The sequence below is a fragment of the Panulirus ornatus genome, chromosome 52, assembly GCF_036320965.1.
Source record: "Panulirus ornatus isolate Po-2019 chromosome 52, ASM3632096v1, whole genome shotgun sequence".
In the NCBI taxonomy this organism is placed as follows: Eukaryota; Metazoa; Arthropoda; class Malacostraca; order Decapoda; family Palinuridae; genus Panulirus; species Panulirus ornatus.
This window is the reverse complement of record NC_092275.1, coordinates 4,972,903-4,987,180: the sequence shown is the minus strand read 5'-3', so window position 1 is coordinate 4,987,180 and position 14,278 is coordinate 4,972,903. Positions and strand designations below refer to the sequence as shown.

Genomic DNA, 14,278 nt, shown 5'->3' with positions numbered 1-14,278 from the left:
GAGGTGGGGCAAGTGTGTTGTGATGTGGATATATGTGGTGGGGCAGGTATGTGGTGAGGCAGATATATGAGGCAACAGGTGTTCAGTGAGGTAGATATATGAGGTGAGGCAGGTTTATGGTGGTGTGGATGTATGAGGTGGGGCAGGTGTGTAGTGAGGTGGATATATGAGGTGGGACAGGTGTGAAGTGATGTGGATATATGAGGTAGGACAGGTGCGTGGTGATGTGGATATATGAGGTGGGGCAGGTGTGTGGGATATATGAGGAGGAGCAGGTGTGTGGTGATGTGGATATATAAGGTGGGACAGGTGTGTGGTGAGGTGGATATATGAGGTGGGGCAGGTGTGAAATGGAACATAGGTGTGTAAGCAGAGGTAATATGGGCCGGTTGTGAGGTTGGGCAGGTGTCAGATGGGGTATTTATCAGGTGAGGAAGATAAGTGGCAGAGCAAGTGTGTGGAGGGATGGGAGTTAGGTGAAGTGGGTGTGCTGTGGGAAGCTATGTTATGGAGTGGGTATGAGTTGGGGCAGATTTGTGGTTGATTTTGCTTGTAGAAGGGTGGGTATGAGGTGGGGGCAGGTGTATCATGGGTTTGACGTTTGATGAAGATGGTATTAGGTTAGGCAGGTGTGTGCAGGGAGGAATGGGAAGAGGGGAAGATGTGTGGAGGGATAGGTTTGGTATGGGATGGGTGTGTAGTAGGGCAAGTGTATGGTGGGGGAGTATATGTGTTGTGGGTTGGGGTGGACATGAGGTGGAGCAGGTGTATGGTAGAGAGGATATGTGTTGTTGCAGGGGTTTTAATGGGTCAGGTGTGTGGTGAGATGGGCCAGGTGTTTAACAGGGAGGTTGTATGGTTGGTTGGATAGCGATGGGAAGGGTATGTGTTGGGTAATAGGGTGGGGCAGGTATATGGTGGGATGAATGTGAGGTGGGACAGGTATATAGTGGGGGGGGGGGGGCTTTGAGGTGAAGCATATTTGTAGTAGGGAGGGCATGATTTGGGGCATGTATGTTGTGAAGTAGAGTGGAGCAGTTGTGTGGTGGGATGGGTATGGGCTTGGGATGGTGCTTTGTAGGGTGGGTTTCAGATGGGGAGAGGGGATTATGAGGTGGGGCATGTGTTTAGTTGGGCTGGTATGTGGTGAAGAGGTAATTAGTGGAACATATGTTGTGGGAAGGGTATGAGGTAGGGCAGGTGTGTTGTAGGATGGGTATGAGGTGGGCAGACATGTGTAGGGGAGGATATGAGGTTGAGCAGTTTTGTGGTGTAGATATGAGGAGAGGTAGGTGTTTGGTGGGATGGGTATGAGGTAGGGCATGTTTTTGGTGGGATGAGTGTGAAGTGGGGCGGGTGTTTGATGGGTTGGGCATGAGGTAGGGCAGGTGTGTTGCAGGGTAGGGATAAGGTGGAACAGGTGTTTTGTTGGTTGGGTGTAAGATGCAACAGGTGTGTGTGGTGGGTGGGAATGAGGTGGAGCAGGTATGTGGTAGGGAGGATATGAGGTGGGGAGGGTGTGTAGTCGGATGGGTAGAAGTGGGATGGGTGTGTGATGGTTCAGGTGTGGAATAGGGGGTGGGGATATGAGGTGGGGTGGGTATGCGAGGGTGGAAGGCATGTGGTAAGCAGAGTATAAGGTGGGACAGGTGAGTAATTGGGCACATGTTTCATGAGGTGTGGCAGGTGTGTGTTGAGGATTATATGAGGTGAGGTAGTTGTGTGTTGGAGAGGGGTATGAGGTGAGAGGTGTGTGGTGTGGTGGGTATGAGGTGGGACAGGTGTGTGGTGGGACACTTGTTTAGTAGGAGGGTTTGAGGTGGAACAGATGTTTATTAGGTTGGGTATGCGATGAGGCAGGTGTTTGATGGGGTGGGTTTGAGATGCGGCAGTTGTGTGACGCCGAGGGTATGAGGTGGGACAAGTATAAGGTAAGGATAAGGTGAAATAAGGGAGTGAATATGAGGATGAGGTGGATTGAGGGTGTGATAGGTATGGTATGAAGTGAGGCAGATGTGTGGCATGGAGGTATGCATGAGGTGAGGCAGGTGTGTGGTGTCAAGGTATGAGATGGGACCGGTGTATGGTGTGAAGGTATGAAGTAGGGCAGGTGTGTATTTGGGTGTGCATGATATTGTGGGATGGATATGAGGTGGGACATTTGTGTAGTTGGCAACTTTGCGGTAGAACGTGTTTGGGGAGGGTATGAGGTGGGTCAGGTGTGTAGGGTGGGTATGAGGTGGGACAGGTAATTATAGCAGAGAGTATGAGGTAGGATAGGTGTGTGTTGGGAAGGTATGAGGTATGGCAGGTGTGTGGTAGGGTTGGCATGAAGTGGGACAGATATGAGGTGGGTTAAGTGTTTGGTTGGTAGATGAGTTAAGTCAGGTATGTTGTGGCATAAGCATGAGTTTGGGCAGGTGTGTGATTGGTTAAGTATAAGGTATGATATATGTTTGAAGAGGGGGGTATGAGGTGGAGCAGGTGTGTGTGTTACTTGTGAGGTTAGGCATGTGTGAAATGGATTGGGTATAAGGTAGGGCAAATGTTTGGTAGAAAGAATTTGAGGTGATGCAGGTGTGTTGCAGTAAGTATGAGGTTGGTGGGCTGGTTGTGAGACTGGGCAAGTTTGTGGTGGGGAGGATATGAATGGGACAGATGTGTAGTGGGCTGGGTATGAGGAAGAGCAGGTGTGGTGGGCATGGTAGGAGCTGAGGTATGCATGTTGGGTTGGGTATGAGGGGACAGGTGTTTGTGGTGAGGTAGCTGAGATGGAGCAGATGTACTTTGGGGCAGATGTGTGTTAGGCAGGTGTGACTGGAAACTTGTGTAGTGGATAAAGTATGAGATGAGGCATATGTGAGGTGTGGTAGGTGTTTGGTAGGAAGGGCATGATTTCGGGCAGGTGTGTGGTGGAATTTGTATGAGGTGGGTCAGTTGTGTGGTGGAGATGGTATGAGGTAGGATAAGGTTTTTATTGGGAAGGTTTGTAGGTGTTTTGTAGGGAGGATTTGAAGTGAGACAGGCGTGTGGTTGGTAGGGTATGAGATGGAGCAAATATATGGTAGGGTGGGTATGAGATGGGTCAGGTGTGTGGATTGTGAGGGTGTAAGGTTGGGTGTAGTGTGTGTAAGAGGTTAAGGTAGGTGTCCGGTAAGTGGGCATGAGGTGGGGCAGGTGTTTGGTGAGTAAAGTGTGAGGTAGAATATATTTGTGGTGATTAGGACATGAAATGGGACAGGTGTATGGTGGTGAGTAGGGTATGAGATTGGGCAAGTGTGTGGCGGGCCAAGTGTAAGGTGGAAATGTGTGGAGGGGGTTAGGTGTGAGGCTGGGCAGGTGTAGGGGTCGGAAGTTGTAGCAGGTGTGTGGTCGAGGGCAGAGAGAGAGGTCGAGGCATAGGGGAGAGGCACAGACAGCAAATGGCACTGACTCACTTGGCACTACTGACTGACTGACCGACTGAATGACTGACTGGCTGGCTGCAGGACGCTCATAACACCACAGTCCATGAAGAAGATGGCTGGCTTAGTAACAACAGGCCACAGAGACTCCAAGGAGGATTGGTATTAAGATTGGTGTGTGTATTTGTGTGTGTGTTGGGGGGCGTCGGCTAGAAGCGCTGCTGGAGTCGTACAAACACTGGTGACGGGGAAGGTAAACTGAAAAATTTCCTTCCTAGATAATAAAATGATAAGCGTTATCGGCAGGAGCTTATGTAGGCGTATGAGACAGGCTGGTTTATGCGTGGTTAGGATTACGTAGTTTTCTCATGTTGTAGTCGGGATGGAGGCTGTGACCCGAGGCAGGAGGGTGTGGTAGAGGTGGGTGCCTCCTCCTCCAACTGGTTGGAGGGGGCGCTGACTAGCGCCTGGCACTGGGTCCTCCTCCGCTGGGTAGTGTTGACGCCTCTTTACTTCACCCCGACACTATGTGTGTTTGTCACCACCACATACACATACCTCACTTGCCACATGTAACACAAGATCCGTCCCACGTGTTGTGATTTAAGACAAATTTGTGTTTACTTGACACATTTACCTGCTAGCTCAAGGCACTTGTGTTCTAATGGTATTGTAAACTGGCGCGAGGCAAGAGCCAACTCCCCAGGCAGTGTAGGGCGGGGGTTGGGTGGGGGCAGTGTTGCAAGTGTGGGCTGCAGAGTCTGGTGGCTGGCAGCACAACACTGTTGATCTGGTTCATCTTAGACCACTTGATACTGATGAATAAGCTCATTGTGGGGCCACTCACTCAGCAGCGGGGAGGAGGGGCGACGCGGCCACTCAGTGCGCTTTACTATCACTCACAATTCTTCAATACCATGTATTTTGCTTATAATTATGTGTAATTACTTTAAACATGCCATAAACCTGGCTGCAATGAATAGTACCTTCAGGCTTTGGGTGAAAATTATAGCGTAACTAGAGGTGTTTAACAGTGTAAATGTGTAAGGTTGACGTGCCTAAGCTGAGGTTGACGTGTTTACGATAGTGAGCGGAAGCGGAGCATGGTATACGGTGTGTGTGTGTGCTGGGGGGGCGGGTCAGCGTGATGGTCGGTCACGCTGCATTCGCCCATGCCACACCCATCCACCCGCTCTGAGTGGATAAGCTTTAGTTCTCTCTCTCTCTCTCTCTCTCTCTCTCTCTCTCTCTCTCTCTCTCTCTCTCTCTCTCTCTCTCTCTCTCTTAGGTTTGTTTAGGAGGTTAGTTTTAGGAAAGAAGAAACATATGTGAAGATTACTTCACTTGCTCCGCCTTCACCTCACATCTGTTCGTGACCTCGCACATTATTGGGCGAATTATGGTGTGTTATCATTGGTATGGAGGGTAACATTGCGTAACTGTGTCGTCACCTTTCATTTGATTCTCCTCTCACCACCGCTACTGGCACCTCTCTCTCCCTCCTCCCCCACTCCCTCTCCACCTTTGGTACCCCTCCCTCTGCCTCACCACCACTGGCATCCCCCCTTATCTCTCCCTCCCAGGGGCACTCCTCACTCCCACCATTATTAGGACCTCTCTCTCCCTCCCTCTCTGCCACTGGCACTCCTCCTTCTCTAACCGCTGTTAGCACCCCTCCTCCTCTCACCACCACAGGCACCCCTCCTCCTCCTCCTCCTCCTCTCCCCACCATCTGCATCCTTCCTTTCCTCCTCTCTCCAACGCTGATACCTGCCTTTTCTTTCACCATCACAGGCACCCTTCCTCCTCTCACCAAAAGTAACACCCCTCCTTCCCTCCTCTTACTCACCCCCCCCCCCCCTTCACCATCATTAACACCCCTTCTCACCACTAAAGGTACCTCTGCTTCCCTCCTCTCACTACCACAGGCACCCATCCTTCCCCCCCTCCCCCTCCTATCACTCTCGCCCTCTTTCCCTGCTCTCTAACACTAGCACCCCCACCTCCCTCCTCACTGTTCTAGACACTAACACTGTTCACTGCCTATCTTGCGTTTTTTTTGATGCACCATCTGACCTTGTTATGTCTTGCCCACCACCTACCCTTCCTTCCCTCCCTGAGTTTAGACCACCTGTCATTCGTTCTCAGTGTACCTTCCAGCTGCCCTGCTTTCTTGTGGTCACCACTTATCCTTTCCCTTTGACCCTACTGTCTCCGTGTCCTGCCACCTGCCTGATCACCCACATACATGCTACCTACTTACTCATTGTGTCCTTGTCACTCACTTGCCCTTCCCCAGTAATGTCCTCTCCATCTTCCCTCCCTAACTTGTCCCACCCACACAACCTTTCCCCCTCTTTCAGTAGTACATACCCTTTCTACCTTTTCAGTAGCACCTCGCCTTTCTTCCATGTTTGCATTATCTATCTTTCCTTTTTCGTCAGCACAACATGCCCTTGATTTTATCCTCACACCCTCTCCATACTATCTGCCCTTCCACCTCTACCCTCTCCCTCTGCCTCCGGTATATGCTCTTCCTTTCATATGTCTCCTGGTGTTACCATACTCCATCTGCATGTTGTTACGTCGTGACCAAGAAGGCACCTTCTTCTTCTTCTTCTTCCTCTTCTTCTTCTTCTTCTTCTTCTTCTTCTTCTTCTTCTTCTTCTTCCTTTCCAAACATTAGTCCTTTCTTCCATGATTTCCCTATGTTAGCTCCATCTTCTGTGTTCCCATCATTAGTCCATTCTTCCTTGTATTCCCATAAGGCACTCCTCTTTCTCTCTTCTCACCTCCACAAGCACCCCTCCTTCCCCTCTCACCACTACTCGCAAACCTTCTCTCCTCTCACTACCAAAAGCGACCTTTCTTCTCTCACCACCACTGGCATCCCTCCTTCTCTCCTCACACTACCACTGCATGTTTCCTTCTCCTTTCACTTCCATTGGCATCCCTTCTTCCCTCCTATCAGCAGTGATACATATTCCCGCCGTCATAGTCCATCCTTCCATATATATATATATATATATATATATATATATATATATATATATATATATATATATATATATATATATATATATATATGAGTGTGTTAGTGGTTTTGATGCACGAGACCGGGTTATAGTGATGGGTGGTGATTTGAATGCAAAGGTGAGTAATGTGGCAGTTGAGGGAATAATTGGTATACATGGGGTGTTCAGTGTTGTAAATGGAAATGGTGAAGAGCTTGTAGATTTATGTGCTGAAAAAGGACTGGTGATTGGGAATACCTGGTTTAAAAAGCGAGATATACATAAGTATACGTATGTAAGTAGGAGAGATGGCCAGAGAGCGTTATTGGATTACGTGTTAATTGACAGGCGCGCGAAAGAGAGACTTTTGGATGTTAATGTGCTGAGAGGTGCAACTGGAGGGATGTCTGATCATTATCTTGTGGAGGCTAAGGTGAAGATTTGTATGGGTTTTCAGAAAAGAAGAGTGAATGTTGGGGTGAAGAGGGTGGTGAGAGTAAGTGAGCTTGGGAAGGAGACTTGTGTGAGGAAGTACCAGGAGAGACTGAGTACAGAATGGAAAAAGGTGAGAACAATGGAAGTAAGGGGAGTGGGGGAGGAATGAGATGTATTTAGGGAATCAGTGATGGATTGCGCAAAAGATGCTTGTGGCATGAGAAGAGTGGGAGGTGGGTTGATGAGAAAGGGTAGTGAGTGGTGGGATGAAGAAGTAAGATTATTAGTGAAAGAGAAGAGAGAGGCATTTGGATGATTTTTGCAGGGAAAAAATACAATTGAGTGGGAGATGTATAAAAGAAAGAGACAGGAGGTCAAGAGAAAGGTGCAAGAGGTGAAAAAAAGGGCAAATGAGAGTTGGGGTGAGAGAGTATCATTAAATTTTAGGGAGAATAAAAAGATGTTCTGGAAGGAGGTAAATAAAGTGCATAAGACAAGGGAGCAGATGGGAACTTCAGTGAAGGGCGCAAATGGGGAGGTGATAACAAGTAGTGGTGATGTGAGAAGATGGAGTGAGTATTTTGAAGGTTTGTTGAATGTGTTTGATGATAGAGTGGCAGATATAGGATGTTTTGGTCGAGGTGGTGTTCAAAGTGAGAGGGTTAGGGAAAATGATTTGGTAAACAGAGAAGAGGTAGTAAAAGCTTTGTGGAAGATGAAAGCCGGCAAGGCAGCAGGTTTGGATGGTATTGCAGTGGAATTTATTAAAAAAGGGGATGACTGTATTATTGACTGGTTGGTAAGGTTATTTGATGTATGTATGACTCATGGTGAGGTGCCTGAGGATTGGCGGAATGCGTGCATAGTGCCATTGTACAAAGGCAAAGGGGATAAGAGTGAGTGCTCAAATTACAGAGGTATAAGTTTGTTGAGTATTCCTGGTAAATTATATGGGAGGTATTGATTGAGAGGGTGAAGGCGTGTACAGAGCATCAGATTAGGGAAGAGCAGTGTGGTTTCAGAAGTGGTAGAGGATGTGTGGATCAGGTGTTTGCTTTGAAGAATGTATGTGAGAAATACTTAGAAAAGCAAATGGATTTGTATGTAGCATTTATGGATCTGGAGAAGGCATATGATAGAGTTGATAGAGATGCTCTGTGGAAGGTATTAAGAATATATGGTGTGGGAGGCAAGTTGTTAGAAGCAGTGAAAAGTTTTTATCGAGGATGTAAGGCATGTGTACGTGTAGGAAGAGAGGAAAGTGATTGGTTCTCAGTGAATGTAGGTTTGCGGCAGGGGTGTGTGATGTCTCCATGGTTGTTTAATTTGTTTATGGATGGGGTTGTTAGGGAGGTGAATGCAAGAGTTTTGGAAAGAGGGGCAAGTATGAAGTCTGTTGGGGATGAGAGAGCTTGGGAAGTGAGTCAGTTGTTGTTCGCTGATGATACAGCGCTGGTGGCTGATTCATGTGAGAAACTGCAGAAGCTGGTGACTGAGTTTGGTAAAGTGTGTGAAAGAAGAAAGTTAAGAGTAAATGTGAATAAGAGCAAGGTTATTAGGTACAGTAGGGTTGAGGGTCAAGTCAATTGGGAGGTGAGTTTGAATGGAGAAAAACTGGAGGAAGTGAAGTGTTTTAGATATCTGGGAGTGGATCTGGCAGCAGATGGAAACATGGAAGCGGAAGTGGATCATAGGGTGGGGGAGGGGGCGAAAATTCTGGGAGCCTTGAAGAATGTGTGGAAGTCGAGAACATTATCTCGGAAAGCAAAAATGGGTATGTTTGAAGGAATAGTGGTTCCAACAATGTTGTATGGTTGCGAGGCGTGGACTATGGATAGAGTTGTGCGCAGGAGGATGGATGTGCTGGAAATGAGATGTTTGAGGACAATGTGTGGTGTGAGGTGGTTTGATCGAGTAAGTAACGTAAGGGTAAGAGAGATGTGTGGAAATAAAAAGAGCTTGGTTGAGAGAGCAGAAGAGGGTGTTTTGAAATGTTTTGGGCACATGGAGAGAATGAGTGAGGAAAGATTGACCAAGAGGATATATGTGTCGGAGGTGGAGGGAACGAGGAGAAGAGGGAGACCAAATTGGAGGTGGAAAGATGGAGTGAAAAAGATTTTGTGTGATCGGGGCCTGAACATGCAGGAGGGTGAAAGGAGGGCAAGGAATAGAGTGAATTGGAGCGATGTGGTATACCGGGGTTGACGTGCTGTCAGTGGATTGAATCAGGCATGTGAAGCGTCTGGGGTAAACCATGGAAAGCTGTGTAGGTATGTATATTTGCGTGTGTGGACTATGTATATACATGTGTATGGGGGTGGGTTGGGCCATTTCTTTCGTCTGTTTCCTTGCGCTACCTCGCAAACGCGGGAGACAGCGACAAAGCAAAAAATATATATATATATATATATATATATATATATATATATATATATATATATATATATATATATATATATACATTATATTAATTATATGGGAGGGTATTGATTGAGAGGGTGAAGGCATGTAAAGAGCATCAGATAGGGAAAGAGCAGTGTGATTTCAGAAGTGGTAGAGGATATGTGGATCAGGTGTTTGCTTTAAAGAATGTATGTGAGAAATACTTAGAAAAACTGATGGATTTTTATGTAGTATTTATGGATCTTGAGAAGGCCTATGATAGAATTGATAGAGATGCTCTGTGGAAGGTATTAAGAATATATGGTGGGGGAGACAAGTTGCTAGAAGCAGTGAAAAGTTTTTATCGAGGATGTAAGGCATGTGTACGAGTAGGAAGAGAGGAAAGTGATTGGTTCTCAGTGAATGTCAATTTGCAGCAGGGGTACATGATGTCTCCATGGTTGTTTAATTTGTTTATGGATGGGGTTGTTAGGGAGGTGAATGCAAGAGTTTTAGAGAGAGGGGCAAGTATGTAGTCTGTTAGGGTTGAGAAGGCTTGGGAAATGAGTCAGCTTTTGTTCGCTGATGATACAGTGCTGGTGGCTGATTCAGGTGAAAAACTCCAGAAACTGGTGACTGAGTTTGGTAAAGTGTGTGAAAGAAGAAAGCTGAGAGTAAATGTGAATAAGAGCAAGGTTCCCATCATTAGGGTTGAGGGACAAGTCAATTGGGAGGTAAGTTTGAATAGAGAAAAACTGGAGGAAGTAAAGTGTTTTAGATATCTGGGAGTGGATTTGGCAGCGGATGGAACCATAGAAGCGGAAGAGAGTTACAGGGTGGGGGAGGGGGTGAAAGTTCTGGGAGTGTTGAAAAATGTGTGGAAGGCGAGAACAATATCTCGGAAAGCAAAAATAGGTATGTTTGAAGGAATAGTGGTCCCAACAATGTTAAATGGTTACGAGGCATAGGCTGTAGATAGGGTTGTGCGAAGGAGGGTGGATGTACTGGAAATGAGATGTTTGAGGACAATATGTGATGTGAGGTGGTTTGATCAAGTAAGTAATGAAAGGGTGAGAGAGATGTGTGGTAATGAAAAGAGTGTGGTTGAGAGAGAAGAGGGTGTTTTGAAATGGTTTGGTCACATGGAGAGAATGAGTAAGGAAAGAGGTGTCAGAGGTAGAGGGAACGAGGAGAAGTGGGAGATCAAATTGGAGCTGGAAAGATGGAGTGAAAATGATTTTGAGTGATTGGGGTCTGAACATGCAGGAGGGTGAAAGGCGTGCAAGGAATAGAGTGAATTGGAATGATGTGGTATACTGGGATGTATGTGCTGTCAATGGATTGAACCAGGGCATGTGAAGTGTCTGGGGTAAACCATAGAAAGTTCTGTGGGGCCTGGATCAAACCACCTCACACCAAATATTGTCCTCAAACATCTTATTTCCAGCACATCCACCCTCCTCCACATAACTCTATCTATAGCCCACACCTCGCAACCATATATCATTGTTGGAACCACATTTCCTTCAAACATACCCATTTTTGCTTTCCAAGATAATGTTCTCGACTTCACACATTTTTCAACGCTCCCAGAATTTTCGCCCTCTCCCTCACCCTATGATTTACTTCCGCTTCCATGGTTCCATCTGCTGCCAAATCCTTTCCCAGATATCTAAAACACTTCACTTTCTCCAGTTTTTCTCCATTCAAACTTACCTCCCAGTTGACTTTTCCCTCAACCCTACTGTACCTAATAACCTTGCTCTTATTCACATTTACTCTCAGCTTTCTTCTTTCACACTTTTTACCAGTCTCAGCCATCAGCGTCTGCAGTTTTCTCCCGAATCAACCACCAGCGCTGTATTATCAGCGAACAACAACTGACTCACTTCCCAAGCTCTCTCATCCTTAACAGACTGCATACTTGCCCCTCTTTCCAAAACTCTTGCATTCACCTCCCTAACAACTCCATCCATAAACAAATTAAACAACCATGGAGACATCACACACCCCTGCTGCAAACCAACATTCACTGAGAACCAATCACTTTCCTCTCTTCCTACATGTACACATGCCTTACATCCTCAATAAAAACTTTTCACTGCTTCTAACAACTTGCCTCCCACACCATATATTCTTAATACCTTCCACAGAGCATCTCTATCAACTCTATCATATGCCTTCTCCAGATCCATAAATGCTACATACAAATCCATTTGCTTTTCTAAGTATTTCTCACATACATTCTTCAAAGCAGACACCTGATCCACACATCCTCTACCACTTCTGAAACCACACTGCTCTTCCCCAATCTGATGCTCTGCACATTCCTTCACCCTCTCAATCAATACCCTCCCATATAATTTCCCAGGAATACTCAAGAAACTTATACCTCTGTAATTTGAGCACTCACTTTTATCTCCTTTGCCTTTGTACAAAGGAACTATGCAAGCATTCTGCCAGTCCTCAGGCGCCTCACCATGAGTCATACATACATTAAATAATCTTACAACCAGCCAACAATATAGTCACCCCCTTTTTAATAAATTCCACTGCAATACCATCCAAACCCGCTGCCTTGCTGGCTTTCATCTTCTGCAAAGCTTTTACTACCTCTTCTCTGTTTACCAAATCATTCTCCTTAACCCTCTCAATTTGCACACCACCTCGACCAAAACACCCTATATCTGCCACTCTATCATCAGACACATTCAACAAACCTTCAAAATACTCACTCCATCTCCTTCTCACATCACCACTACTTGTTATCACTTCCCCATTAACCCCCTTCACTGATGTTCCCATTGTTCCCTTGTCTCACACGCTTTATTTACCTCCTTCCAAAACATCTTTTAATTCTCCCTAAAATTTAATGATACTCTCAAACCCAACTCTCATTTGTCCTCTTTTTCACCTCTTGCACCTTTCGCTTGACCTCCTGCCTCTTTCTTTCATACATCTCCCACTCATTTGCATTATTTTCCTGCAAAAATCATCCAAATGCCTGTCTCTTCTCTTTCGCTAATAATCTTACTTCTTCATCCCCCCACTCACTACCCTTTCTAATCTGCCCATCTCCCATGCTTCTCATGCCACAAGCATCTTTTGCACAAGCCATCACTACTTCCCTAAATACATGTATTGATATATGTATGCATTGATATATATGTGTATGAGTGGATGGGTCTTTCTTCATGTTTCCTGGCACTACCTTGCTAGTGCAGGAAACAATGATCAAGTATTGTAGGTGAATAAATAGATAGGTATTTATATGTATGTGTACGTGCATATGTGTGTGTATGAGTGAATGGGTCTTACTTCGTCTGTTTTCTTGCACTACCTCACTAACAGGAAACAGTGATCAAGTATGAAAAGAATGAAATAATAGAAATGGTTAACTATAGTGAAAAGTGTACTGTATTGTTTGAAAGTCACGAATCTAATTAGATTTAGTGTTTTGCAGGTGAATCTAATTAGATTTAGTGTTTTGCAGGTGAATCTAATTAGATTTAGTGTTTTGCAGTCAGATGTATGACACAACTCCAGAGCTAACTCCTGCCATCCTTGACACCCTTGGCCATTTGACCCTGGCTCCAGAAAGCCTGGAAGATGTGCAGCACTCTGTTTTAAAAACACTCCAGGCGACAAGACCTGAGCAACTTCCAGTTGTTGTCAAGTTCTTACTGAACAATACTCCACATTCTATGGCATATCAGGTTAGCATATACTCTTTTTTTATTGAATATAGATGTTTATTTGTGATCATGTATTATTTAGGTTTTTATCATAAAGTCCTTAGCTTTTTGAAGCATAAGAATTGCTTGCAGTTTGTTAGGATATCTATAAAGATCTTCCTTGCAGTATGAAATAGTAATTTCTGTAGTTACAAAGTAATTAGCAAGACTTTGAGCTGTTTTTCTTTGGAACCAATTATTTCTTGCATTCAGTTTTTCCTTGTTTTAATGGAGCACTGCTATTGACAGTTTTATTTCAAGGGAGGGTTTCCAGTGAAATTGTTTCCACAAAAAAGAAAAATTATCTGATTACTCTTTAGAATAAGGCTTCCATGTGTCAGGTTTTATTTGTGAGACAAATTCTGTTGCTATGATTGGGGTAATCATATGTCTGGCAGCTTGGTACAACTTGGAAGTCAGCTGACATAATTTGCTGCCTCATTTTACCCTCTGTTATGGAGAGGGGAAGGATGCACCATGTGCTTCCCTCACATGTACCCTGACACACCCTCACACAGAACCAAACTTTGGCATCACCCTCCACAACAGTGACACAAATGGCTGGGTAACTTCATAGCTGGCTGCCATGCAAGAGTCATTCACAGTGGCTTCACATCTGAAACATTTAGGCCTGTTTTGGTCTAGACATTCATTGTGTGTGAACGATTGCACTCTAAGCCTTCTTGAATTGTTCCATTTAGTTAAAAAAAATAAAATCACAATCTAGTTGTGTATGTCCAACTCATAATATCATTGAGTATTTTTCGAACCCACGAGAATTGCTGTTGATGCTAACCCCTCCCCACAGCTGACCCCACATGAATAATAATTGATGGAAGGAAATATTGATTCCTGCCTCATGAAATTTAAAATTTTTCAAGTGCTGAATTCATAAGTAATGAGTGAATTGAAAATAAATTAAGAACAGGTTGATAGGTATTTTGCAAAAGACTACACTTTACTTCAAGAACAAATTCAAAGGTAAACAGTGAGCAGCAGTTCCTCTTAACCTTTTTTGCTCAGATATTAACAAATAGGGCTATGAATCTTGTCATTTATTGAAAAAAAGTAAATTTTGTTATGGAACTGAGCAGTGGAAGCACTGATGTGATTCATCAGGTGGAGGAAGTAAATGAAGTAAGTCTAGTCATATCCTCTTGGATGTTTGTCACAGGAAGAGTTTTTACCAGTTGATGCCATCCCTCAAAGGAATGTACTAGGAATCTTCTGAAAGAAATTAGAGAAAGGATGTCAGGACAGAGAGATGGAAGAGGTAAATTTTTTGAAAGATTGTTGAATTGATTAATGT

General features: G+C 44.9%; 1 protein-coding gene across 2 annotated transcripts in view; it reads left to right on the top strand.

Annotated features, from left to right (window-relative positions):
• Positions 1-14,278, top strand: part of LOC139765001 (Fanconi anemia group D2 protein-like) — a 370,225-nt gene that overhangs the window by 145,524 nt on the left and 210,423 nt on the right. For both annotated transcript variants that reach the window (XM_071692052.1, XM_071692050.1), the window contains exon 8: positions 12,759-12,951. In XM_071692052.1, coding sequence (XP_071548153.1) covers positions 12,759-12,951 — 193 coding nt within the window. The remainder of the gene's footprint in view (positions 1-12,758; positions 12,952-14,278) is intronic.